Source organism: Endocarpon pusillum, assembly GCF_000464535.1.
Source record: "Endocarpon pusillum Z07020 unplaced genomic scaffold C682903, whole genome shotgun sequence".
Lineage (NCBI taxonomy): Eukaryota > Fungi > Ascomycota > Eurotiomycetes > Verrucariales > Verrucariaceae > Endocarpon > Endocarpon pusillum.
Genome location: NW_006913468.1, coordinates 15739 through 42707, shown reverse-complemented (window position 1 = coordinate 42707; position 26969 = coordinate 15739). Strand labels below are relative to the sequence as shown.

At 49.5% G+C, this 26969-nt stretch overlaps 10 protein-coding genes across 10 annotated transcripts; 5 read left to right on the top strand and 5 right to left on the bottom strand.

Annotated features, from left to right (window-relative positions):
• Positions 1-309: 309 nt before the first annotated feature.
• Positions 310-1207, bottom strand: EPUS_02592 (Prohibitin-1; the record flags this gene model as incomplete). The annotated part of the gene is made up of 2 exons (XM_007787516.1): positions 310-831; positions 887-1207. The coding sequence occupies 2 exons, from the start codon at positions 1205-1207 to the stop codon at positions 310-312; spliced, it is 843 nt and encodes a 280-aa protein (XP_007785706.1).
• Positions 1208-2723: 1516 nt separating this feature from the next.
• EPUS_02591 (uncharacterized protein) lies at positions 2724-4193 on the top strand (the record flags this gene model as incomplete). The annotated part of the gene is made up of 1 exon (XM_007787515.1): positions 2724-4193. One exon carries the CDS (start codon positions 2724-2726, stop codon positions 4191-4193), a length of 1470 nt encoding a protein of 489 aa, XP_007785705.1.
• A 252-nt stretch (positions 4194-4445) lies between these two features.
• EPUS_02590 (uncharacterized protein) lies at positions 4446-7486 on the top strand (the record flags this gene model as incomplete). The annotated part of the gene is made up of 4 exons (XM_007787514.1): positions 4446-4846; positions 4923-5287; positions 5342-5399; positions 5449-7486. The coding sequence occupies 4 exons, from the start codon at positions 4446-4448 to the stop codon at positions 7484-7486; spliced, it is 2862 nt and encodes a 953-aa protein (XP_007785704.1).
• A 1974-nt stretch (positions 7487-9460) lies between these two features.
• On the top strand, positions 9461-9930 carry EPUS_02589 (uncharacterized protein; the record flags this gene model as incomplete). The annotated part of the gene is made up of 2 exons (XM_007787513.1): positions 9461-9786; positions 9849-9930. The coding sequence occupies 2 exons, from the start codon at positions 9461-9463 to the stop codon at positions 9928-9930; spliced, it is 408 nt and encodes a 135-aa protein (XP_007785703.1).
• Positions 9931-11046: 1116 nt separating this feature from the next.
• On the bottom strand, positions 11047-11856 carry EPUS_02588 (uncharacterized protein; the record flags this gene model as incomplete). Its single annotated transcript, XM_007787512.1, has 2 exons — positions 11047-11423; positions 11496-11856. The coding sequence occupies 2 exons, from the start codon at positions 11854-11856 to the stop codon at positions 11047-11049; spliced, it is 738 nt and encodes a 245-aa protein (XP_007785702.1).
• Positions 11857-12411: 555 nt separating this feature from the next.
• On the bottom strand, positions 12412-15072 carry EPUS_02587 (uncharacterized protein; the record flags this gene model as incomplete). Its single annotated transcript, XM_007787511.1, has 1 exon — positions 12412-15072. One exon carries the CDS (start codon positions 15070-15072, stop codon positions 12412-12414), a length of 2661 nt encoding a protein of 886 aa, XP_007785701.1.
• Positions 15073-16724: 1652 nt separating this feature from the next.
• On the bottom strand, positions 16725-17760 carry EPUS_02586 (Eukaryotic translation initiation factor 2; the record flags this gene model as incomplete). Its single annotated transcript, XM_007787510.1, has 3 exons — positions 16725-17413; positions 17471-17633; positions 17683-17760. The coding sequence occupies 3 exons, from the start codon at positions 17758-17760 to the stop codon at positions 16725-16727; spliced, it is 930 nt and encodes a 309-aa protein (XP_007785700.1).
• Positions 17761-18311: 551 nt separating this feature from the next.
• Positions 18312-20888, top strand: EPUS_02585 (uncharacterized protein; the record flags this gene model as incomplete). Its single annotated transcript, XM_007787509.1, has 3 exons — positions 18312-18916; positions 18969-19595; positions 19646-20888. 3 exons carry the CDS (start codon positions 18312-18314, stop codon positions 20886-20888), a joined length of 2475 nt encoding a protein of 824 aa, XP_007785699.1.
• A 201-nt stretch (positions 20889-21089) lies between these two features.
• EPUS_02584 (uncharacterized protein) lies at positions 21090-22676 on the top strand (the record flags this gene model as incomplete). The annotated part of the gene is made up of 3 exons (XM_007787508.1): positions 21090-21409; positions 21478-21611; positions 21667-22676. 3 exons carry the CDS (start codon positions 21090-21092, stop codon positions 22674-22676), a joined length of 1464 nt encoding a protein of 487 aa, XP_007785698.1.
• A 600-nt stretch (positions 22677-23276) lies between these two features.
• Positions 23277-26100, bottom strand: EPUS_02583 (uncharacterized protein; the record flags this gene model as incomplete). The annotated part of the gene is made up of 4 exons (XM_007787507.1): positions 23277-23839; positions 23896-24136; positions 24232-25152; positions 25207-26100. The coding sequence occupies 4 exons, from the start codon at positions 26098-26100 to the stop codon at positions 23277-23279; spliced, it is 2619 nt and encodes an 872-aa protein (XP_007785697.1).
• Positions 26101-26969: the final 869 nt, after the last annotated feature.

Sequence of the window (26969 nt, the reverse complement as noted above, 5' to 3'; positions counted from 1 at the left end):
GACTGTCTTCTAGCTGAATCAATCAAAGGAAAGTCCGGATGGAAAAGTAGCGGATAGACTGGCCACAGAAGCTTGGATCCAATCCGGTGGTATGCGCAAGGGGAGGTGCTAATTGAAGAGTCTCAATCGTCTATGAGAAGTTTCTCGAAACGTTCGAATAATCCTTTTATCGAGCACAACAAAAGATACTGTAGAAAGGAGAATGTTATGATTCATGTAGAACCGCTGGTAAGTACACGAGAGCGTTGAGAACCCTACTCCGTGCCATGTGTGTCTTAAAAGCCATTTTTTCCTTGTATGGTGACTCAATCAACTTCTCAGACCAAGCAGCAAGCCTGTGCTCTTTCCACCACCTTCTCCCCCTTCTCCGTTAGGTAGATAGGTAACGTTTGGATTCCCTGCAAGCGTCTGCGCAATGTCCCTACTAGCTTCGATTCTTCTGATTCGGATCAAGCCATCTCCTGCTTTCGCCACAGCCTTACTGATGATATCCGCTGACTCTGCTTCTCCCTCGGCCCTGATAACATTGGCCTGCCTTTCCTGTTCAGCCTTCTCGACGATGAACCTTGCTCTTTCAGCATCTTGTTGAGCGATCTGCTTCTGCTCGACGGCACGAGTGAATTCGCGACCAAAGGTCATATGGGTAATGGAGACGTCTTCGAGAGCGATATTAAATTCCGACGCCCGACGCATAAGATCGGTCCGGATTCGTTGCGACACAGCCTCTCGTTGAGTGATGAGCTCTGCGGCGTCGAACTGTGCGACGATTGCTTTCAGGACTTCATTGCCGATGGAGGGAAGGACTCTTTCATCGTAATCTTGACCAAGTGACTAGAAAAGGGTCAGCATACAAATTCTCTTTCATACAAGATCTAAGACACCGTACCTGATAGATCTTTGGTAATTTCTGTACTTCGGGTCGATGAAGCACCCTTAGAGTCAAGCTGACCATCTGCAAGTCCTTGCTTCCAGTCGTCGTGCTGATGTTTCGAGGCTTTGTCCTGACATCGTATATGATACTCTTCTGCAACCACGGGATGAGGAAATGTGTGCCTTCATTGACAACGGCTTCCTGGACACCGGACAGTCGATCGAAGATGACCGCTCGAGTGCCACCTCGGACATCGTACATAGCAGCCTGACCGAGCGCGAAGACTATACCGACAGGGACTGCCCACCTCGAGATAGCATTCAGTGGAGCCGCCATGATTTGAGACAGCTGGACGTAGAAGTAGATGGGTTATTGGTGGTTGTTGTTGACGCAGCTTCTAAAGCTTCAACTGCATTTTCAAGGGCTTCGCCCAATGAGGCCAAGATCACAAAAATGCTTCCCCAACTTCATTCCCGATCGGGCATGGACTGAGCGCCGCCTTACCCCCACCCGACCAAAACCTGGTCTGGGTGATTGTGCGCCTTGGGGTGAGCTGCTGCCTAAACCCCTGCTTAACGTGAGTGACTATGGCTGCACAGCGCGTCCCGTTAAGCAACGCTTTTATATTAACAGAATCCACAAGTCTTTTGTGACTTCACCCAGCTTAATATGTAATCAAATTTCTAATGTAGAACTCAGGTTTGAAAATGATTATGAGAAACAGAATTCTAGTGTTATAGTAAAGAATCTTGAATATCTCTCCTAACTTTTATGCTATAAAGATTACTTTATATGTGTAAATAGTCCTTATGAAGGCCTTTCTAAACGAGAAATCATTAAATTAACAACTTTAAGATTGAGCGAGTTTTTCAATTTTGGAGTACAGCTTAGCGAAATTCCGCGGCTTTACTCCGTAATATCATTCTTATTCTCACCTACTACTACGGTAGGAGGCATAATGTTTGTCACCTCCGCACTAGTATCTTTGGACTAAAACGATTATCAAACAACCGAGGCTAAGCAGTACTAATCTAAAGAAGGATTAATCAGAGTTGATGGTCTTTTATATGGCTGCTTTGTTGAGAAGTGCATTCGGGACCCATTCGACCCCCCTGCAAGTGGGGCCCTCTAAGGGCTCTACCCATTGGGCCACGGCTACATAAGTATCTGCCCCCATTCTAGATAGAATCTACAATCTCTCTGGCCACGCCGTGGCAACATACTGCTTCTGCCCTGTCTATTTCCAACATGCTTGATCTTATAAGCTTTTCGACAACCAATTAGCTATCTATGGACTTATATCAGAACTAGTCATTACTAGCACTGTATTGACAAACATTATGCCTCTTCCCATAGTACTTAGTAGAAAGAAGCCCACTTTGAAAAATGATAAGAGAGCCGCTAAAGTGCGCTTAGAGTTAGCCTAACCGTAAGATTGCTTAGAATGTACCAGGATATGTAGCTAAGGTATTTATAATCCAATGAGATTTCATCATTTAACAACGTCATTTGTCAAAAATATGATTCTATTATAGTCAAAATATGCCTCTCTGATCATACTAATATGGTCCTTATTTGACAGAATAGTTGCCATTTCCACTAACGGCACTTAGCCCACATTTTTTATTACCCCTTCTCCTGGTAAGTAGTTAGTAATGCAGGGTAACTTCATCTGATCGAGCTTGGTGGTCCCTTCCCTTTACTACTCGGTGCCGCCGAAAAGTGCGTCCCTTCCTAATCCCTCGCCTTTCCCATCGCTTTCTCATTCGATCTCGACACCGACGCGATAGTGTTCTGGAAACTAGCTAGACGATGGCCTGGAAGCGCTGCCCTGCAGTATCGGGCGAAATCCATGGACGAGGTGCCGAGGAAAGGCTTGCTACAATACATCAAGAGGATCTCTCTTAGAAAGCAAGCAAGAACGTTGAATCTGGAAGGTGCCCAAGGACAAGGCCAGATGTTGCTCATGCTTTTCACACAGCGGGCTATCGACCAGTCTCGGGCGTGGGCCAACACCTGGATCATGGAGCAGGAATTCAGCAATAAAGGCTTCGGGGCGTCCTCAGGGCCCTACAGCAATTATCCAGACTCCCTTAACTCGTCATCCACCTTCATCGGTTCTAATACCTCAGACGCGCGGCAAGGCAATGTACCTTATGGTTCCCTGCCAAGCACAAATCTTCAGTCCCACTCGTTGCCTTACCTTGCAAAAGCTTCTGCTGTCTGCTCGTTTGAAGCGTCCTTGCCTAACGAAATGAGTTTTACCTCTGGGGACGAGATCTGGATCACGCAGTATGTAGAATCCGAGCTATGGGAAGGTATAAATCAGCGCACCCAGCAGAAAGGGCTGTTCCCCAATACTCTAGTAAAAATCTTCCTCGTCAAGAAGATGCCAAGCAGAGAGAAGATGCCACTCGAGATCGATTCCTCTCCCCATAGCTTTGGTGGTTCTCCAATTGAAAACAAGTTCCTTTCGCCCACTAGCATAGGTGGAAGGGCTGCTTCCTTATCCAATCGCGCCCACAGGTCCGTCAGCACAAGCGACATCCCATCCGTAGCAAACGTGCAGGAATTAGATTCTACTCCAATCAACCCTGCGAGCAAACCTTCTCCAATGGCCCCCGAGCATGATCTGTTCCTGAACCAACGGGGACAGGTGGCCAGAATTACGTCGAGCGCAAGTGATAAAGGCCCAGGACGTGCTGCGTCGCAAAGCTACAGTCAGCTGCAGCAGAATTGGGCCCAAACGCCTTTGGACATGGCAAACCAATCACCACGCGCAGGATCAGACATAAAAAGATCGCAGTCTCAGCGTTTGTGGGCGCCAACTCCACTGAGCCCCGCCATAACACCTGCTGGATTCCGTGAGTATACTGTTTCACCATTTGTTACACCCATTGGATCGATTGCTGGCGGACAACTCAACGACATTCGCAGCCTTTCTGCAGACATCACACCGGAAACTACTCCAGAACCGACCCAAGCAGCAGACAATTATGAGAGTTTGCGAGCACAATCATCCGTTTTCCAACAGCTGCGAGAGGCGGCAGAGGCAGAAGCGCAAATGATGTCTGGATTTGACTCATGGCAAACAGCGCAAGGATCCGAAGCACTACCCAATGCTGGCAGTAATCCAGTGTCCAGTCCGCAACTCCCTACTGCGCCAGTGGCATTCACAAATAATGGACCTACTGACCAACCAGAAGATCCTCCTTCCATACAGCCTGATTGGCCCTTGCCGTCTTCTCCTAAATCGGGCACTGAAACACCGCCGGTTTCTAATGACATGGAACAGAAGATTTTCAAGGATAGCTGCAATTGATTGGCTGATGGATCCCTGCACTCTCCACCATTAGCTCTATAACTTATACCCGATTAGGAAAGATATACAGCTTCAATTTGGCGCTAGGACGCACTTTTCGGCGGCACCGAGTACTAAGAGAAGAGATGAGGAACCCTAACAAAGTGGCTCGCCAAGTATGCTGACTCGCCAGGTTTAGGTCCTGTTAGCGACATTTACCACAGTACCAGCAACGGTTTTATCCCTTTGAGCGGGTGGTGAGCGGCCCTTGCGATGGCTGCCCCATTTGGTTTCAGCGTGAGCGACTTCATAACCCTGGGCCAACTCGCCTTCAGGGTGTATCGGTCGTACCAGGATGCTCCCAGCAGCTTCAATGAGGTCTCGGAGCAGATCAAGATCCTCCACATCAATCTCGAGGAGGTTGCCGACCGCCTCAAGGAAGATGACCGCAGGATCCTCCCTTCGCAGCGGGCGACCATGCTGGAGGTGGCCGCCAGCTGCCAGTCGACGCTAGACAGGCTCGAAGGTGTCATCAGCCAGTACTCGGCCATGGATATGCCGCGCCAATTGACCTGGGAGAGATTGCGTTGGCAGGCCCAGGATCAATTGCAGATCAAGCAAGATCTGACAGTCAAGCTGATAGCGCTGAGCAATCTCAATCAGTCCTTGTCAGGGTATGTAATGCTGCTACCGCCTCCCTCTGAGTTTGGATGTGTCGTGACAAGAAGCAGTGGCTGACAGAATGCCCAGGTCATCCACCGCGAAACTCCTCTTGAATCTGCAGAGGCTGGTGATCCAGGCTGTCGCTGCTAAGAAAGAGGGAACCATTGTTTCCGCCCTTACAAATGCGGATACGGGTGAAGATCATCTGTGGGCTTCAATTGGCAGGGATCTCCAGGTCGCTGGCATCAGCCGAGAGATGGTTACGGTCAACCGCGATGTAATTCGCCAGCAGATCGAGTACCTATTTGGATCGGGCTTGATCGCCAGTGATAGTATCTCGGAGGCTGCTGAGAGTCGTGGGAAGGCTGCTCGGTCAGCCGAACCGCCAGCATCGCCAGCACCGCAACCTTTGGTCGCGCCGCGAGCACCAGTACCAGTGTACACCGGCACTCGTTCCAGCAGAACCCTTTGGACCTGCAGGATCAGAATGGCTTCTACTTGAGAAGCCGAGGCGGCTGCCGACGTCTCAGTCGCAGCCATCGCGGCTCGGGGGCAGACAAAGCGGTAGGCAGAGAAACGAGCTTCCGCAGTGTCCATGGCCGAAGCTTTCCAGGGAGCAACTCCCTCTAACAAATGATGATGCTACCTATCGACCATATGTAGTCGAGATCAAGCTGGTGGTCCCGCCATCGAAAAGCACAATTCACGAGAGAGACGGCTTTTCCTTCAAGCGAAACTACGTATCAGAGCATAGCTGGGTTTTCCTCCGTCTCTCCCAGCACACTCGCGACGGCATAAGGTCTTTGAGCACGCCGGATCCATACAATCCAGTACAAGACCATGGCCGTCAGTTTTCCCAGAAGTGGACTGAATTTGCCTTCTCCCAAGCCTTCCGAGACTGGAGGCACATGCTCCTCAAACCGGATCAACCAGTTTACGTCTGCTTACCGAGCTCGCAGGAAAATGTGCTCGATCTCCTTGCCAGAGATCACTCCCTCGCCTTTCCCATCGCTTTCTCATTCGATCTCGACACCGACGCGATAGTGTTCTGGAAACTAGCTAGACGATGGCCTGGAAGCGCTGCCCTGCAGTATCGGGCGAAATCCATGGACGAGGTGCCGAGGAAAGGCTTGCTACAATACATCAAGAGGATCTCTCTTAGAAAGCAAGCAAGAACGTTGAATCTGGAAGGTGCCCAAGGACAAGGCCAGATGTTGCTCATGCTTTTCACACAGCGGGCTATCGACCAGTCTCGGGCGTGGGCCAACACCTGGATCATGGAGCAGGAATTCAGCAATAAAGGCTTCGGGGCGTCCTCAGGGCCCTACAGCAATTATCCAGACTCCCTTAACTCGTCATCCACCTTCATCGGTTCTAATACCTCAGACGCGCGGCAAGGCAATGTACCTTATGGTTCCCTGCCAAGCACAAATCTTCAGTCCCACTCGTTGCCTTACCTTGCAAAAGCTTCTGCTGTCTGCTCGTTTGAAGCGTCCTTGCCTAACGAAATGAGTTTTACCTCTGGGGACGAGATCTGGATCACGCAGTATGTAGAATCCGAGCTATGGGAAGGTATAAATCAGCGCACCCAGCAGAAAGGGCTGTTCCCCAATACTCTAGTAAAAATCTTCCTCGTCAAGAAGATGCCAAGCAGAGAGAAGATGCCACTCGAGATCGATTCCTCTCCCCATAGCTTTGGTGGTTCTCCAATTGAAAACAAGTTCCTTTCGCCCACTAGCATAGGTGGAAGGGCTGCTTCCTTATCCAATCGCGCCCACAGGTCCGTCAGCACAAGCGACATCCCATCCGTAGCAAACGTGCAGGAATTAGATTCTACTCCAATCAACCCTGCGAGCAAACCTTCTCCAATGGCCCCCGAGCATGATCTGTTCCTGAACCAACGGGGACAGGTGGCCAGAATTACGTCGAGCGCAAGTGATAAAGGCCCAGGACGTGCTGCGTCGCAAAGCTACAGTCAGCTGCAGCAGAATTGGGCCCAAACGCCTTTGGACATGGCAAACCAATCACCACGCGCAGGATCAGACATAAAAAGATCGCAGTCTCAGCGTTTGTGGGCGCCAACTCCACTGAGCCCCGCCATAACACCTGCTGGATTCCGTGAGTATACTGTTTCACCATTTGTTACACCCATTGGATCGATTGCTGGCGGACAACTCAACGACATTCGCAGCCTTTCTGCAGACATCACACCGGAAACTACTCCAGAACCGACCCAAGCAGCAGACAATTATGAGAGTTTGCGAGCACAATCATCCGTTTTCCAACAGCTGCGAGAGGCGGCAGAGGCAGAAGCGCAAATGATGTCTGGATTTGACTCATGGCAAACAGCGCAAGGATCCGAAGCACTACCCAATGCTGGCAGTAATCCAGTGTCCAGTCCGCAACTCCCTACTGCGCCAGTGGCATTCACAAATAATGGACCTACTGACCAACCAGAAGATCCTCCTTCCATACAGCCTGATTGGCCCTTGCCGTCTTCTCCTAAATCGGGCACTGAAACACCGCCGGTTTCTAATGACATGGAACAGAAGATTTTCAACCTCTCAATCGATGCAAATCATGTCGTTCAACCACGGCTATCTACCGAAAGTCCCACTGCAACTACCACTGGCAGCTCGATACACACCTAGCTCGAGACCGCATCCTATGCTGCTACTAGGATCGGCACATCTTCCACTGCGGGTTGCTTCACTTGACCGGTTTTAGAGCGCTGACCAGAAGCCCTCCACGGGACCAGATTGGCAATCCCTGACAATATACGGCTCAGTGCCATTCAGCGGAGAGTGCTCGCAATCAGCGCTTACAAAGAAAGTATGTCAGCGAGGAGCAAGCACCCACGTAGCTCAAAGCATAGTATGAGGGAGATGCGCTCATAGACTCACCACAACGCGATCCTGTTCGTGGGCAACGAGATCGTTCAAAAGCAGCTCTCGAAAGCTCGACGGTGGTCATGTCCGGTGCAGAGCTAGTTGCGCCAGCCGCTCGATCTGATCTAGAAGCACCACTGGTGCAGCGCCTCAACGCTCACTCTTTCATCGTCATATTCGAATCACATAAGCAGAAATGCCGACTCAAGCCGTTTAGTATCACCATGCCCTCCTACGTCAATTTATAGACTTGTCCGGCATTGCATGCCTGGCAGACAAGAAACGAAGAGGAGAGCAAGAAACAGAGCAAAACATGATATGTAAGTTGGTTGGTCGATGATCTAGGTGCCTGTAAGGCGGCAGACGACTATCTACTTACTATCCGTTCTTGACATTGACAGGCACACGCCATGCAAGCAACTGACAGCACTGACTAGGAGCTCAGCTCAGAATGCCCTCTGCGTCTCCGGCTTTCAAGCCCTCCGCCGCACTTCCAGAAACGGGCCAAGAGCGCTTCATGGACGCGTCCCATTGTCACCATCCCTTTAAGGGGGCCGCTCCGCTTCGATGACGACGATTGGGCCCCAATCTCGACATAGCCTAGGTTCGTCTTCCGAGCTAAACTAGAAGTGGTCATACAAATCCACTGTAAGCTCCTCCTCTACCCGGCAATGACAGCTCACCTATGACAGCAAGCGTCCAGAAGCAGAGGAAAGTTATTTGTTGAGTCGAATGGCAAGAAAGATACTGGTCGCGATCGTGTACTATGTAACATGTTTTTTTATATGTTCGGTACAATATAACATAGCCAATCTCTTTTCGCGAGGGGCCATCTCGCAGGAAATGAATATAGTACATATCCGGGTCCTTTATGTGGAATCTAGTAGTTAGACGAGTTGTTCACCGCTCTTCTTCTCCTTCTTTGTGTTAATTGTCCTCGTCGTTCTTCCACTCTCATTTCTTTTACTTTCGTATATCTTGCACTCTCGGACACATCTCCAATGAGTTTTTACCATGATGCGATTTTATTAATTTAGTCCCATAGACAAAACCTCACACTTCCATCACCACCATCTTCTTCTCCCACCAAATATCGGGATGAAAACCTTTCTCGCGGAAGTATCGTATGAATGAATGACCAGTCAAGTAGAATGGGAGCCGTTCCGTTTTAGATGGCCAGAGAAGAGGATATAATGATATTTAGGTGAGAGAAAAAGTCGCCTCCCCTTGTCCAATGGTGATTTTTTCGACAAAGAGCATCTGAAATGACGGGATTCAATTGGGCTCTGGATGACTTAGTTAGCTATATTATTTTATGCACTCTAAATAGGTTTACGATTACGCTTCATCTACGGAGTAAGCGCATATTAATGGCTCTAAGCTCTACAGTTATTTCTTGGCATCACCTTCAAAGCTTGACCTCAAACTTGTAGCCGTTTGACGAAGTCATGGAACAATCTTGAGCCATCGTACGATCTCGCTTCCAATAAACTCCCTAATTCCTGTCAATATGCGTGTCTCACCGCAAGTACGAATACAAGCCTCCAGAGTGCTCCGAGAAGGCGGCTTAGATCCAAAGCATGGAAAGTGAGTCCAACCCCCTCGAATCTCAAGCTTCCAACACACCCTCCCACACCCCCCAAGGTGTAGATCAGATGGACAAGGCCTCTGCGATAATCATTGAGCAATGGGGAATATTCCTGTCACTGACTGGTGTACTACCAGATTCCTCGGCCCATGGGGCAACCTCGGTATGCAACCTCTCACCAAATTGCGACATCCTCGACCGGAGCATCAACTCATAGCACTATCGAGCTTGTCCCTCCTACATCATTTCGCACCTCAATCGCTTCAAACCAATCACTAACCCACCGCGCGCTTCCAGGCTCCCAACCCCAAAAAGGCGTGACGTCGTACACCCTCTCGCCCAACCGGCAACGACCCCTCGGCGGAGCCTTCCACGCCGCCATCTTCAACACAACCAGGAGGACCAAAGACCAAATTCTGTTCTGGCTGGCACCGATGGTGATCGGGTACGCGGTGATGGACTGGGCGATCCAGAAGTATTTAATGCTCCCTTCAACATGGCTCTGGTGTGTGTGGGAAGCTGATTGCGTGGGGACAGGAACGAATACTACAACTCAAAACCCGGGAGGATGGCGGCCGAGGAGCATGGAGCAGAGACCGAAATCAACATGAAAGGCTGATTGGGGGGGGAAAGGCCAGTTGATTAACTGACTGGTGGAAGGGGGGAATTGCGGGTTTGCAGATTGCACATATTACCTGTAGGATCAGAAGAAAAAATATAACAATACTTATCATTCAAAACCTTCCTCCTAGATCAAAATCCCCACTAGAGTCTCCATATCGGCTATACACGCCAGAATATACCGAATGTATCACTCAATCATACCTTTCTATCCAAGCTACCCCTAATAGAATTGCCCCATTACTGCATACACATAATCCATGCCAGAAAAAGCCAAGCGTTTAATGATCCCCTCTTAATTTGGTATATAAATTATCCTCCCGCAGAAAGCTACCCGAGACAAAAAAACGTCCGTATGGCGCAACGGTACATTGTTCATGTTGCGTCGTAAGGGAGAGTTTTCCAATGTAACCCTTGCCGACTATCCGGGGACACCCCGGATTACAGGCTTGGGAGCAGGGTTTTTGGTTCTCTGGTTTAAACATTTGTATCTGATGGTAGAGAGTATCGGGTTCGAGTCTGGGTTTCGGAGTGTTTTTTCTTTTTTTTTGCTTTTTGCTTTTTTGCTTCTTTGCTTCTTGCTTTCTTGCTTTCATTTCTTCTTCTCTTTTTGGGGGCTTGCTTGCTTGATGAAGGGTAATTGGGCTTCAGATGGCTACGAGGATGTGTTGGTGTTGGGATGCGAGATGGGATGACTTTTGTCTTTCTCGGTCTCGGGAGATTTGTTCAGATCCTGCAGCCCGCTCTGTACCATTCTGAAACTCTGGTCCCGAATGCTGGCTCTGCCTTCGATGCAATTGCAATGGCAATGTCACCGAATTTGGGACGTAATAGCGCGTGGGTATGCGAGAGCTGGTGTGCTCCGTGGGTTGGGTGTGGTAGATTCGGCTCCTGTCTGTGCCATTGATCTTAACATCTTCTTTTCATGCCGGAACATATGGCCTCGTTTGCTATGGCGGAAAAGAGCCCTGCTTAGGTGGCGACTGTAAGCAGTGATACAAATTGCCATGTCGGTGAGCCTCCGTAGCCGGTTGAATCCATATTTACCCAGCTCCTCGAACGCCATGCTATGGAAATGGACATGTCTGTCACTCTCTTTCCTGAGCAACTGACCTCATATCTTGACATGCCGCCCCTCCCTCTCAACCACCTTCACCAATCCAGCAAAGGTCTCCTTCCACTCTCCCTCCCCTTCCTTTTCCTTCTCACCCTCCTTCTTCACCTTTCCCCCCACACTCCCCGTCACCATAACCACGCTCGTCGGCCGTTTTGTTTGACCGGCCATTCCCAGCTCCGCCCTTGAGGTCACGTAGATGTAAGGAATGCTATGGTCCTCGCAGAGGACGGGAATGTGTGAAATGACATCCATTGGCGATATATCGGCCGCCAGCACGACCACGCCCGGTGGAGGAGAAGAAGGGACGGTCGGGGACTTTCGGAGCGCTTTGACGACCTCCTTGACGCCACGTTTGAGAGACTTGGAAGCGGCAGCTGGCAAGGAAGAAAAAAGAGAGTCAAAACACATCGCTCAGAAGGATACGCAGGGGCGACGGACACACACACCTTTCTTGACCCCCCGAAAAACCTTCTTCGCAACCTTCTCGTCTGCCAGCGGATTCGCAAACGGCACCAACGCCCCCACCGGCCTCGTTGATATCCCCTTCTTCTCCTTACTTTCATCCTCCTCCACACCACTCTTGACAGCCACCTGTGCTTCATCCTCTGCCACTATCACTGCCTTGCCACTCTCCACCGCATTGGTCACTTTCTCCGCAAGAGCAGCCCGTTCCTTTTTCTTCTCCTTCTTGCTATCCTTAGGTTTGTGCACGCCGTTGGAGTCGCTGCGCTTTGTCTTCTCTTTTTCGGCTCGCTTAAGAGCTTTGCGCTCTTCTTTGGACAGGGTGGGGTCTTTTTCTTTGGCCATTGTGCGAGATCTTCTAGAGGAGAGGCCCAATAGTGCCAAGGTATGCAATTAATACGTAACAAGGGGGGTTTGCGAGGTAGTCAGAGCGATGAGCAAAAGCATAAATGGGTTTCGCTAGACGGTCCTCAATCGAATTTCGGCACTTTATCAGACGACGTCGTAGATATGTAGCTCGAATTTTGGGCCCGAGCTCCCTGTGCTAAACATTTTGCATACAGCCTTGGCAATATATAGTTAATGGTTCAGGGGTGCGTGTCTCCAAGTCTAACAAAACACTGCGTAGTGACCTCTGTATTTGAGCATCAATAATAACCTTAACCAATACCTTGTCCACTGTTCCTTAAGCTATGAAGATCACTCGAATCAGCTCTCAATAGGAGTCTATCCTATGGCTCCCCAGCAGCATTTCCCGAATTACTCAAGGTCTGTTGCTGCGTAGCTTAATGCAAAGTAGATGTCCTCCAACGCCATCGCTAGATAGCACATGAAGCACACATATTATTTCAAAGCATCGGTGCACTTGCAAAATATAGGTTTAGTTGTTTCCCTCTCTTCTCAGAAACTGAACAACCCACTCCTCTTCTTGCCAAAAGGATACACAACCAAGGCGCTGAGAAACAAGCCAACGCTAATCCCAATAGCAACTTGCACCATGCCATAACCCACGTTAAACACCGTTCCAGAATACACTCCACTAGTCTCAGCCGTGGTCGCGTTTTTCTGTGCATCCGCAAATCCCTGCGTCCCATTATTGATGACTGAGATGCCTGTGGCGTTGCCCGTGATCTGATCCGCAGAGGTCAAACCACTTACTAGTGACCCGCTGGCTGCCAGGCCGGATGGGACTTGCACAAATATAGCTGGTAGTAGCACTGCTGCTGCAAGGCCGTGACGCATGCGGGAGTATAGGTTCCCCATAACACCAATTGCGAAGGCGCCCAAGGCGTTCGCTATCTGGACATTGTTCGCGAATCGCTTTGCACTCCAAAAATTCACTTGATAACCGGCGAACGCAATGAAAAGCATCATGGGTGCTTGCTTCCATTTCGCCTGGCTGATGACTATCAAGCACATTGTGAAGAGCGGAACCCAGGGGAAATGACTCAGGTAGACGTTGTTGGTCCACCAGTCCAAGCTTTTGGGCGCTGGGCAAGCGACAACAGACGTTGCGTTCTTATCCATTAAGCCATAAACCGCAGTGCCGATGGTGATTCCGAACCCGAGCATAAGGGCATAAATGATGGCGTAGACCATTCGCACAGATCCTGCGACGAGGTGGCGAGATTGGAGTTCGAGACTACCACAAAGGATGATGTATCCAGGTAAGATAAGTGCGATACTGCTCTGCGCTAGGGCAGAGAAACAGAAAACAAATGTCCCATCTTTATAACGAATGCTTCCCATACCGCGGGCAGCGAACGAGGTGACGATGGATGCTGTGATCTCGAAAACGTTTGAATATAGCTCAGATCTGGTCGCTACCCACAGTTGGAGCAGACCCAGGACACAACCCAACAGGAAGGCGATGGGCATGTCGATCGGGCGTGCACCGAACGCGAAAGGTCCCACAAATGCAGAAGCCAGTCCATACATCAAAATCTTAATCCACACATTGAACTTCTCTGGGCGCTTGTTGACTTCATCAAGACGCTGCATGGCTTCTTCGACTCCTGTCTGATCGTGCACGACCTCTTTATATATGTCAAAGGTGTCTCGGAACTTTCCAAGGTCGACCCCAGGATCCACCTTGACGAGCTTGACTTCGGTCGTATGCAGATCGCTGTCGTCGAAAGAGACGATCATGCATCCTGGAAGGTAGAGGAATTGTCCTTCGATCTGGAGGACACGTGCAGACATTCGCATGTATTCCTCCAACCTATGCGTTGGAGCTCCATACAACATCAGCGCACGACACAATGTAAGTAGATACCGCTGGCGTGCAAGCACTTCAGCTATATGAACCGTGATTAGGATTTCGTTTGGATTTTCGTGTTTCGGGGTCAGCTTATGCATGGCTGAGGACAACATGCCAGTAGACCGAGGCCTGGTTAGGTGGGGACGAGAAGCCGTGCGTTGGTGTGCCGCTGGGGCTGCTTTCGAGGTAGCGGGAGCTCCCGCCACCATTGAGGCGTCTAGCAAACCTGACAGAGAAGTGGTTGAAGCAGACCCCGAAGGTTTATCGTACCATTTCAGTCTGCGGGGAGTACTTTTGCCTGAGGTCTGAGGTGTACTTATTTCAGACGAGGGTGGGGATGCTCCAGGTGTAGCAGCGGTGGAAGGAGACGATGAGAGCAGTTTTGCACCAGAACGCCTTCGCCAAGGTCTAGCATCATGATGTTCAGTATGAAAAGGACCACTCGCGGAGTGGCGGTTGATCATTATACCTGCACTGTGCTGATCGTGGACTTTCAGGAGCATAGACAGGATACTGGGCTTGAACTCGGTCGGTCTGGGAATGTAGTCTTGTTGATGTCGCTCATGTGCTGGAGTGGTGTGACCAGACCGAAGTTCTTCACGATCGGGGTCATTTGCCCATACCCTCTCGAGCTCTAGTCGGTTTGTCATAGCCCTTACCAAACGATGGGCTTCGGCATTTGTCCTTAAACAGTTTGTGTTGTCAGTGTGGTTATCTTCGGCCGGTACAACAGTTTTCTTCCTGTCAGCAGTTTTGGAAGGTCCTTCTTCGTCCTCGTCTGTTGAATCATCATATAGAGAATAAGGGCGCCTGTCGATTGACTTCCCCATGTCCGCCAGCGGTATTTCATCGACACGAACAGGATAGCCATGAGTCCCCTTCGTTGGCAATAGCGTAACTGTGGCATCTTCATGCGAATCACGTCTGGAAACGGGCGCTGAGGCACTGCCAAGCTTGTTGCCAGGCTGCATGGTTCTCTCATTAGCAGAGAGCTGTGAAACTTCAGTGACCTTTCCATAATGGTCTGAACTGGAAGCGAGCAGCGGAGTCTTCGCGACATCGGCAGACTTGGCGTCTATCGAGTTTGAAAAATATGACTTCGAAGGCTGGGAGGTAGATGGCACACACATTTGCGGCAAAGGCTTTTTGGGGGGATCTTGAGGCGTCTGTGCTTTATCACTGCCTCCGACCGAGAATTTGACGCGGTGATTCATCGAACTTCGTTGGTCCTCGCACACAACACTGCCTGCCCTGCTAGGCGCTCCTCTTGAGTTTTGGTTGCCTTCTTGTGATTTGGCCATATCGTTCCCTCCTCGGTGAAAGACTTTACGACCAGTCTGAGCCCTCAACAATAATATAATCTAGGATATATTGCTTGCGTAAATTCTTTGTGTACTATTGTCTGTGCTTGTCAGACCATAGGAGTTGCCTCTAATCGACCCTTCTTGTCAACAAAGGTACCAAGCCATATCCACGGACCTGAAACTGCAGAGGAGAAGTTCTCAGGAACACGGTGTGTAGATGGTTATAATACCTCGAACTGTATTAGATCTTCAAGTTAAAGCACTCAGGACCTCAACGAATGAGATGATCATGATACAACTTGTCTTGGATGGTTAAGTAACTGCCGGATCCGGTAAACAAGATTGAAAGCGCAAAACAAAGCAGGTTGTAGAAGTGAATTTTCTTTGCGAGTAAGCATGACGAGTAAGCAAATGGTTCCAGGATATGATATAACGCTATGCCCAGCATGCTGAGTGTATCATAATGGGAAGATCAAGGTCGTGCTATCGGGCCATCTATTCTTGCTGCCAAAGCTGTGCGGCCGGGAGGTATGGGTGGAGCACAACAATAGCATTCTTGCAGTGTGGAACCGTGCACGTCGAGTTTTTTTTCTGTGGAGCAAGACGATAGCAAAGACTCTAAGAGGCAAATCAGCTTGCTAGGCAATAGAAAGAAACTTTTCCTTAGATCTGACGTGCGATTTGCCTCATGCCAAAGAAATACATCAAGTCAATGTCTTGGTGTGTGCTTTTGGCGCACCAGCGGGTCCATAATCCAACCCTATCTTATGATCCATGCAGATATGGTACCTCTACCGGTGATACATGATGCCATGGCCCGCACCTGAGAGCATGGCCAGATAATCAGAACACCACCGCTTCTCTGATCAGTAATTCCTTAGTAGATATCCGCTAAATAAGTAAGCGCAGAAACTGCTGTACAAACAGATGGTTCGATCACAGCACATCTCGACCTGCAGGCACAGACTGTCCATACAGTATTAGCTTGTCATATGCTGTGCGCGTTCATTTTGGTGACGATAGCGGAAACTTTGCTCTCTCTAGAGACGACGAGGCTCAAAGGTGTGGGTGAAGGTTGCCATTGAGTTTTGGTTGAGCAAGCTACGAAATCAGAAGGCACCCTGATTGGTTCTTGGTCGATCAGAGATGCAGGAACGGTTCACTCCTACGCCACACCAATCATATGCTTTGGTTTAAACCAAAATAGATCTGTGGTTCTTCTCTGACAGCAACTACAATTTCGCGATCCAATCATCGATGCCCCCGTGGAGTTGGATGGCATCTAAGAACGGAGAAGAAAGGTGGTATGAACTAGCATTATTGGAGACGTTGGAAGCGTTCTCGTGGATTGCAGGTTCTACATCTACTGGGCTCCTCCTGTAAAATTATGTCCTGATAACATTTTACAGGTGTTGGCTATGGAGATTTCAGACTCCTCCAGCGTCCCATCAGGTGTCCCACGCGAATGGTCCCAGACGCAATTTTCGCTTCGTCGTAGGGTCGACCTGATCGCTGGTCACGTCAAGCTGCTTTCAATAAAGGGCAGGACAGCCTTCGAGGCTCCAGGTATGCTTTCCACGCCTTCATATCCCATGCGATACCATGCTGCAGAAGAGAGAGAGAGGAGGCTGTCCATCTCATTTGATATCTCAAGCAATCTCAGGTCCTTCGTCACTTTCGCTCAAATCCTCATCACCACTCACTTCGGCGTTCTCCCGTTCTCTCTTCTCCATAAGCGCCTGTAGCTCTGCATCATCATGCTCAGTCACTGCCTTAGGAGCCATCTTGACCACACACGCCCCTCCAGCCCCATGGATGTTGCTGTTGATAGTCTTAATTGCTTCCTCCAGTAACGTTATGCCATGGCCCTTGTCTAAACATTGACTTGTCAAGACGTAGTGTGGTGGCGACACAAGCTTGACTTTAACCTGGGTATCTACGGTGTTCTTGGCTTCTGCTGTTCTCAGCGCGTCTTTTACCGCATCAATGCCATCATATTTGAAGCATGTCACCTCCACATCGGCGCGGACTTTGGTCGGATGTGGTGTCAATTTCTTGGAGATGTAGCTCTTCAGTTCGTCTCGTACAACGTCGTTAGGAAACTCGACTTCGTCCCAAACGGAAGGATTTGTAATGCTCAGTTTGAATGCATCATTGGCGTGGCCATATTTCTTGTTGAGTGGCCAGGCAATGGCTTGGTACAAGGATTCGATTGGTGTATTGGTCTTCTCAGCAACATGTCTCATAATGCTATGCACTGATTTCGATTTATTGTACCGTTCCTCGCACCTTATGATATCTTCGGCAGAGACTCTTCGTTTTGACAGGTCGATATAGCCTGGCCACATAAAGTCAACAACCGATGATCACATCGACCTATTCAGCAGCAGCCCACCTTTTTCCTTGTCCACTCTCAATACCACAACCACTTCATTGCGTCCAATTCGGATCAATTTCTGAATACTTCGAATACGTCTTCTCGACAATTCCGAAAGAAGAATCATGCCGTCGATGTTATCGTATTCGAGAAGCTTGACATATGCGCCCATCTCCGCTATCTAAAATGCTCAGCCGGGAAATCCTGAGTCCTGTAATCTTAGGCCATACCTGTTTCACATTCACCATCACAAAACTCTCGATCTCCGGATACTTCTCCTCATAGAAGCGACAATTTGTGAGCGACATGGCTTGGGATTGAGCGCCGTCAAGCAGCGTAAAAGATTCGAATGAGCTACTGCACTGCAAAGCGCTCCTAAGAGCAGGAAGCGACTTGAGTACGTGTAATATCAATCACGACCACAATACCGATATTGGGAAAGAACTCCGAGTCAAGATAGCGTAGACTGCTTGGTGAGTGGGTGGGCGAAAATACTCTGCGGTGAAGCAAAGAGACCGGAAACGACATATGTTACCAATCATACTCCATAAAGTGCCCGCCAGTCCGCTCCGGGCCTCTTCAGTATTACGTTAGTTACGTAGTACTACATTTGCAGCAGCGCCCCCAAGAGCGACCTTTGAACTTCCTCCTTGCAGGCATGCTTTTGAAGTGGTCACAAGGATTCAACGCTTATGTATGCAGACACTAGGCCTAAATTTATCCGACTCTGCAAATCCTCCGTTGTCACTCGTTTCATCAGCATAAGGCAGGACCTCTATCTGATTATCTTATCCTATACATTCTTTCCAAATCCGAACTTACATCTCGGCCAGCTATTCTTCCAATACATGGCAGCGTCATGTCCACTTCTCCCCATCACAATCCTGCTGTGAGTCCTCCCCCCTCGCCTCGACGGCCTGGGGGTGTTCGAGGAACTTCACATCATGCTCCAACAACACCCAGCCGACTTAGAAGGGCTATTGCAGCTGGGGTAGATCCCTCCTCGCCGCAGCAAGATGAAGATAAATTGACGCCGCTTTCGTCGCCTCTGTTGGGTAGCGTGAACATCTCCGCTGAACCTGAACCAATTGCAAGTCCAAGCGAGCAAGGAATAAGAGGTGGACTGATAGAGCCCTCGCAACGAGAAGCAGATGCTCGCACTCGCCTTCTCGAGGATTACCACAAAGGTTCGGTATGCGGCACGAAGGATTGCAATCACGGGACTTTCTCGCCCCACGCACGTCCACTGGATAGCCCGTCCAGCAACGTCAGCATCATGAAAGGCTTTGGCGGTCGGCATGAAGACGATATTGATGACGATGATGGCGAGACCAGAGACAGGACACGAGGACTGACAGGAGATACTTTTGCAGCAGGCCTGTTTGGTGGCTCAAGAAGAGATACTTCCATGAGTACCACGAAATGGTTAGCGACCAAGCACGGAGTCAAAAACCAGCGTGCAATGTAAGTTTCTACTGTTTAATACTGCATTCAACAATATTGATCACGATTTCAGGTATATCTCTTACTATTTTCCATTCGTCAATTGGGTGCGGCAGTACCAATGGAAGTGGTTCCGGGGTGATCTTGTGGCGGCTTTGACGATGGCGTCTTTTTATATACCAATGTCTCTCTCTTATGCTTCCAATCTGGGGCACATTCCTCCGATCAACGGACTCTATTCCTTTGTCTTCAATCCGCTCGTGTATGCCATGTTGGGCACCAGCCCGCAGATGGTTGTCGGTCCAGAAGCTGCCGGCTCACTTCTGGTGGGCACCGTTGTGAAGGAGAGTGTTGACCGGAACAACACGGATGAGAATGATGCCGTTCTAAATGCGCAGGTTGCAGGTGTTGTTACTGGCATGGCTGGAGCTGTGATCCTTATTGCGGGTCTGACGAGACTTGGCTTCCTCGACAGCGTTCTCAGCCGACCATTTCTCCGTGGATTCATCAGCGCCATTGGTTTTGTGATTTTGGTAGACCAACTCATCCCAGAACTAGGCTTGGCCAAGGCAGCACAAGTTGGCGTGGCTCATGGTAGCTGTGTCAACAAGCTCGTGTTTGTGGTGACGAATATGGGCTCTGTTCACCGCTTGACTTTCGCTGTTGCTGCGATCAGTTTTCTAATCATAATGATGTTCCGGTCAGTACTCGTTCTCTGCTGCTCCCCGTGTCTTCTGACCACCAGCCCAGAGCAATGAAAAGACGTATGCAGCCACGATACCCGGCTGTGGCGTATGTGCCCGATCGATTCTTGGTCGTAGCGCTGTCTGCGGTTCTTACATGGAGACTAGAGTTGGATCAGAAGGGCCTCGAAATTCTCGGCCATGTCAAATCAACAGGCAACAATCCCTTCCCTTTCCATTGGCCCTTCTCCTTCGCACATATGAAGCATATTCGAACCGCCATGAGCACGTCCTTCTTGATTGCCTTATTAGGCTTCTTCGAGTCCTCAGTCGCAGCCAAAAGTCTAGGGGAGGGCACGCATGGGCTTCAGGGCGTCTCTCTCAGTCCCAACCGGGAGCTTGTGGCGCTAGGTGTTGCAAACCTGATCGGAGGCTGTTTCATGGCTCTGCCAGCGTTTGGCGGATACGGCCGGAGCAAGGTCAATGCCGCTACCGGTGGTACAACGCCAATGAGCAGCATTTTTCTAAGCTTGATTACGTTGTTCTGTGTACTCTTCCTCCTACCCTACTTCTACTACTTACCTAAAGCAGTTCTATCAGCCATGATATCCGTGGTCGCTTATTCTCTGATCGAAGAATGTCCTCATGACATCAAATTCTTCTGGAAAATAAAGGGCTGGACCGAGCTGTCACTGATGTTTATCATCTTTCTTGCAACAATATTTTATTCCATATCGCTTGGAATTGCCTTAGGTATAGGACTTTCAATATTGGCCTTAATTCGCCACTCCACCAAGCCGCGGATCCAAATTCTAGGCAAGGTTCCTGGATCCTCAGACAAGTTCGAAAACGTGGAAGACGATCCTGAGAGGATTGAATTCATTGAAGGTTGTTTGATTTGCAAAATACCCGAACCATTGACATTTGCCAATACCGGCGAGTTGAAAACCAGGCTACGACGACTGGAATATTACGGCACTAATGCCGCACATCCAGCCTTGCCTCGCGTTCGAGCAGAAGAACACAACCAAAACATTATATTTGATGTGCATGGCGTGACGAGTATCGATGGATCTGGCACACAAGTGCTCACGGAGATAGTGGAAGCCTATGTAAAAAGAGGCGTTAGAGTCTTCTTCTGTCGCTTGCCGACTCGGCGTAGCAAAGTATACAAGGATTTTGAGATGAGTGGAATCGTTGATCTTGTAGGTGGAAAAGGTCATTTCGTGGACAGTGTTGAGCGAGCACTTCAACTCTCCGAGTTGGAAAGCTTGACGGAGTACTTTGACAATCGTATGGACGGACTTTGAGCAACGAGAACAAGGAGCACACGTTCAGGCTGCAGATTCCATAAAGACAATCCTGATTCTATGCACACCCGGTGCCCTCCACAAGGCTCTGAAACATCTTGCTGCCGTTCAACCAAAACACTCCAATCGTGCCACACTGTCTCCACTACCTGACCCTTCATTCTCCAACACTGCCTGTGATGAAAGTGGGATATTTCCGCGATGCCCGGTCTGGAGTCACACTTGGTGATCAGGTTTCTATTACCCTTATTCATGATCCTTGGCCACTTAAGTCTTCTGGGTGCAACTCAGCTCATCACAGCGGCTCATCTCACCATCCATCGACGAGGTGGAGCATTGGCCGATCGTGAACCTGCTAACTTGACGCAACTGGTGGATCTGCTACACGACGTCGAGAGGAGATATTCAAGAGTGAAAAGAGAAGTGAAAGGGAATAAACTGGTACGGAGTTGGAGAGCTAGAAGCACAGGCGCCACGAACGATGAACAGCTCCTCGCTGAGCCGGGTAAAGAGGGCCGCTGGTGAGCAGACTCTAAATGCTCAAGCTGTGCTGGTCGGCTGCTGATGTCAATCGCTTCGGCGTAATCAGGTATACCAACCTCCCGGTGGGTCCGCAGCCAAACACAATCGAGGTCGATCTTGATATGCTCAGCCCTGATTTCTACACCGTCCAAACCACCAGTGGTAAAGGCTCACAGTACAACGTTTTCTCAGAAACCCATGGTATGGCAACACTGGAGAAACCAATTCTGTGACGCCTCTCACAATCTTTACTTAGTCCCTAACGATGCTCGCGTGCACCCGCTCTGCAAACATCCATCCGACACTATCCATCTGACGGACTTGAAAAATACAACTTCCGTCACCATCTCACTCCCCATGTGCAGCCCCTCCAGATCTTCGCGCGCGACCCTCTTCAAGTCCGGCAGCGTATTGGGGCTGAGCCCGTCATCATCATCATCTTCATCTTCACTGTCCCGATTAGACTCTCCTCCCCTCCTCCAGCAACTCCTGTCCGCGGAATTATTGACCGACGACATTTTCTCACTCACGCTTCTCGACTCCACATCGGGCATCCTGTCCCTCGGCGGCACCCTTGCTCGCCAAGCCGAAGAAGCAAGCACACGCACCCAAGTGGAGATGGACTCGATCGGCGACCCTGCCGCCACGACCGAGACCATTAGCGGCAAAGTCAACGACAGGCTCGCCGCCACCTTCCCAGCAGACATCGAAGATCAATACCGCTGGGCACCCATCCGTGGCGCCGCTGAAGGGTGGTGGACAACTCTTCTCCCCGGTCTCTGGATCAACGGACTCAAGATGCTCAAAAACCAGCCCGTCCTGCTCGATATCCAGTCACCTTTCATACTGGCTCCACCTTTGGCCGCAAGGAGGATCTACGAAAGCATTGGCGGTTGTTCACGCCTCGCTGTGCCATATGATATGTTCTGGAAGTTTCCATGTCTCAATAGGCCGAAGATCATGCTCGAGTTTGGTGGCTGGTTTTTTCCGCTCATGTCGAGTCAAGGAGGTCACGATGAGGCTGTATGGGGGCCAGGGGGGGGAAGATTGAGTCTTGGTAAGCTGAGTATGGGAGGGAATGGAACCAGTTCGGGGTATTGTGTGGGAAGAGTGGTGGAGACGAGGATGGGATTGCAGAGCAGAGAGGACATAGATTGGGAGGGCAGTGGGTTGAGGGATGTGTGGGTGTTGGGGGAGCCAGCATTCTGGGGAGTGGGAGTCGTCTTTGATCGGCAGCGTCAGAGGGTGGGATTCAGGAATTACTGAAGGGGTCGGAATAGAACATGCTTCTTGTAGTTGAATGAAAATGACAGTGTCGTTCTACTAAGTAGGCCATGTATGCATGACTCGATCGATATCGAGGTGCCTCTGCCAAGCCCAATCCCTCACTGCCAAAGTTCTCCTTCAATGCGATACAAAGAATAGACTCAAAACTCACCCGGCTATTGAGCTGGATATTTCGACTGCATTGCCCTCATCGCCAAGATCTGAAACTGGGCGTGAAACGTTCGACCTGATTAGCCTCACTGAAATACGTGACCCTGGCCAACATAGGAGGTTGAAAGCCGGTAGAGGTGGTAGGTGGGCTACCGCCAATGGACATCTCATCCGCCGATTTGCCAGAGATAAGCCCTTTAGTTAAAGAAAGGCTGTAGATCAGTAAGTGGGAAGTCGGTTGAGTTCCAAGTCGTTCTCCTCAGACCTGTGGCAAGTTTCTAAGTTCAGAGTATAAGGTGGAAACAAATGGTAAGTGGTATATTAGCTCTTGCGTGCAATGGCAAGGGAATCACTGAGGTGATGGAAACTCTCCATAGAACAGCTGACACACAGACATCGTTCTCATTCCGCCACCCTGTAGACGTGCGGCTACACTTTTGATGATGCTAACTTTTGGCCAAATAGGCTGGTTGTCTTTTTCTCATTCTGCGTGACCTTCCCGGAACTAGAGGAAGGCTGTGAATTACCGAAACTGAAAGTCGGATTCGCAGAAGACGGAGGATTTCCAAACACCGGTGCGCCCCAGGTCGTGTCGGAGTTCGGCGGTCTAGTATATGTAGAGATTGTGAAAGCGGGCGCTGCATCAGTGGGCTTCTCAGTCGCAGCTGACTTCTCGGTTCGAGACACGGCTGGTCGCTCACTCGCAATCGTTTTCTCGGGTTTAGCCATGCCAAAGAAAATTCCTGGAACGGGCGTTGCTTCGGCTGATTTCTCAGACGCAATCGGCTTTCCGAATTTAGGCGTGCCAAAGGACCCGCTGCTTCCGTCTCCACGCTTTGGTGGAAGCTTTTGTTTTCGACCACCAAGACAATCATCTTCTTCGCTCGAACTATATGGCAACCACGAATCTTCATCCGCGCTTGAATCACTCTCCTCGTTATCCTCGGGTAACTTGGATGTCAAAATGGTGTTGACCGCTTGGCGCCTTGTCCCTGCGGAGCATTAACTTCTGCTTCCGGCGCATGCTCTAAGCTGGAAATCTACTTACTTGTTGGCTGGTGTCTGTCAAGGCTTCGTAGAACTACGAGTGTCGATTCCAGTACCTTCAATTTTTCAGTAGCACGAGATCTCTCGAGTCTCGACTCCTCGGTTTCCGCTGCAATACTAGAGATTGTGGCATCATCGAGACCGACGATGGTTTCAGGGGAAAGAAGATCGGGCAAGCGTTTAACCAGACACTTTTCGATTGCGAGCACGCTAAAATCGTCCACAATAGTCTTCATTGCAACCTGTGAACTCATCAGCACCATCGAGCGTCTTTGAATTGTCTAAGAGGCTGCATTGCCTCATCGAAAACAAAGACCATGTAGAGGCGTTAACTAACCTTGTAGTAGGCTTGCATGCAGTCTATAGCTTCGGAGCAAGCATACCGATCCATGTCTGTCTCAGGACCCTGAGCCAGGTGATCCAAAAGGCTCTTCACATCAAAACTATGCTCCTTCACCTTGATTTTACCTCTCTCGAAATCCACCCCAAAGAACGATCCAAGTTGTTCGATGAGGCTGTCTTTGCGATGCTGTGCTTTTGCCTTCTGAATATTATCTGTAAAGTAGTGATTGTAGGTGATAGGATGCCCTCGTTTGTGTGGTTCGAGAATTGAGTCAACTTTGGCCTCTAGATCATGCTGCAGGGCGTCCATTTTTGGATTGATGATGTATCTCAACAATCCTTGGCCAGTGGTCTCATCTGAGGTGTGGTCAAGAATAGCATTCAGGGCTGTTCTCGTCGCGTTGAGTATTGTGCCGGTGTATTGTTCAACAAGCTCCGTCCAGGGTTTTGACTGCTCGTAGAAGAGATCGCCAATAAGCAAAGGATTATACGTGCCTGGAAGTTCACGTCCTCTGCTACGTCTCATTAAGGTCATGACCTCGTCAATAAAATCGGAACGGTGAGTTTTAAAGGGGCCCATAGTTTGCGTGCCAACCTCCATAGAGTCATCAACAATTTGTTTCGCATGACCTTTGCGTCGAATAGCCTCTGAAAAATCTGAGCAGGTGTTCTGTATGACAGCACGTAGTCGTTTGCTTTTGCCGACGTCTTGCATCGCACTTCCAAAGAATTCATCCACATAGAAGCCGTCTGTTGCAGACTTAGCGAGCCGTGAGAATTCCTGACTGAGCCGGACTAGATGTAGCCGCTGGTCTGACAAGGTGGCTCTAGACTCTCCAAGCCTCGTTATAATGTCTTTGCAGTCTTTTATTCCTCTGGTAACGTCCTCAATCAGACTTGGGAGCTCGGTGAGAATCTGTTCCTTTAGGAGGGTGCTTAGCCTCGGCTTCAACGAAAATTATATTCCGACATGGTTAGATGGAAGTGAGGTCCAGATGCCCTTTGAGAAGAAGTCACGCTCCATCTGATCGCGCTCCTCTGTCGTGTAGTCACGCGTCTCATAGTCTCGATTCCTAAGCACATGCCACCCTAACCTGAAATGGACGTCCTTGTTCTCCGCGAGTTCCACAAACGATTTCTCACTGTCAGATCCGGGAGGAAGTGTATCAGGTTTTGTGATGATGCCGAGAGTTCTTAGCCCTTGTGGATCAATGTCTCGAGCATACTTTGTAACAATCTGGTTGGCGAAGTCATTCTTTGCGGATACAACTGCGAGAATGATGCTTCTAGACTTCTTCATATACGAAAGTACCAGAGATTTGACCACTTGAGCATCCGCGTCTGACTGAGTCTTGTTTCCAGCTGAGAAAAGACCTGGAAGATCGACCAGCGTAAGATGTGGCTGATTCGGGCCAGAGATTTCAACTCGTAGAATATCATTGCTAAAGGCCCTAGCGTCGCCATCAAGACCCATAACACTTTTGGCACTATCGACTAGACTTTCGAATTGGTCTAGGTCGCTAATTTCATGCTGGAATCTCTGAAGCTTAGCCTTTTCAGATTCCGATCGATCAGCATTAGGTACTATCGTAACGCTTGCACTTGTTGAAGGTCCACGACGAAGAATAAGCTCAGTAGCAAAGCGTGTGCACAGGTTATCTTTCGTAGGAAAGCGGATACCAGATACCGCTTCGAGGACTGAACTTTTGCCTGACGATTGATCGCCACAAACAATAAGTTGGGGAAGATCGATATAGCGACTTATGCCCTGTGATCGAAGACTATCGATGATGTTAAGAAGGTCTTCGTGGGCTTTCGATTGCAATGCGACAGGGCGCACTTCGCCCAATTTTTGGTCTCCCATGTTTAGTATTCGAAGAGTAGGAGTCGAGACGACGAGTAGAGAGATACAGGATTGGCCCACAAGCTATTCCGGGTATAGATTGGATTGCGATGAGCAATTTTAACGATGGTCGGGTGTAGGAGCTTCTTATAAGAAAAGATTAGGAGTTCAAATGAGATTCGATAGACATTGCAAGGGAGGTCTTCGTGGGGGCGGCTATGCCGTGTTTGCCTGGTAAGAACACCAGGCCATCAATCGGGTACCTAGATTCTTACACCCAACATTCAGAGAATGTGTTCGAAGCACGTAAATAGCTTATTCACAGCGCATCAGGCTTCAATCCTTGTTGGACTTTTGTATGGTTCGGCCTGCTCGAGAAACTGGGGGCTGCGGCTATTATTGAATCTAATACAAGCTAGAGCAGCGGACTTCACAGTGAGCAGTGCAATTAGCGAGACAGGACGTGATACTCGTTGCAAAATGCTCTTGGAATGATATTTCGAGCAAGCCTTCAACCGCCCTGACTTATTCACTGACCCCTTAATTAGTGGCATGCAGGTGCCACACGCTTTGCCGCCGTGATTACCGCTTAGCCTCGCGGCATTGACCGTTGCAACATGTCTGCCTTGCGGGCCGGTTTCGAGGACGACTTGTTGAGATGTACTACGATACCAGGCAGAAGTAATGTTAGCTTAGGGCTAGTATTTTTGCTCCAGGACTGACTTTAAACGAGACAGCTAAACTTTGACAGGTTAGCGGTACTGTTGTGACCGATATCAATGGCCACCCGCCAGAGAAGCTTCTAGATATTCAGGTGGCGTCGTATGATAAGTAGCTGCAACTAGTATCATATTAACATCATTTATGCCCCTTACCATAGCAGAGAAGCT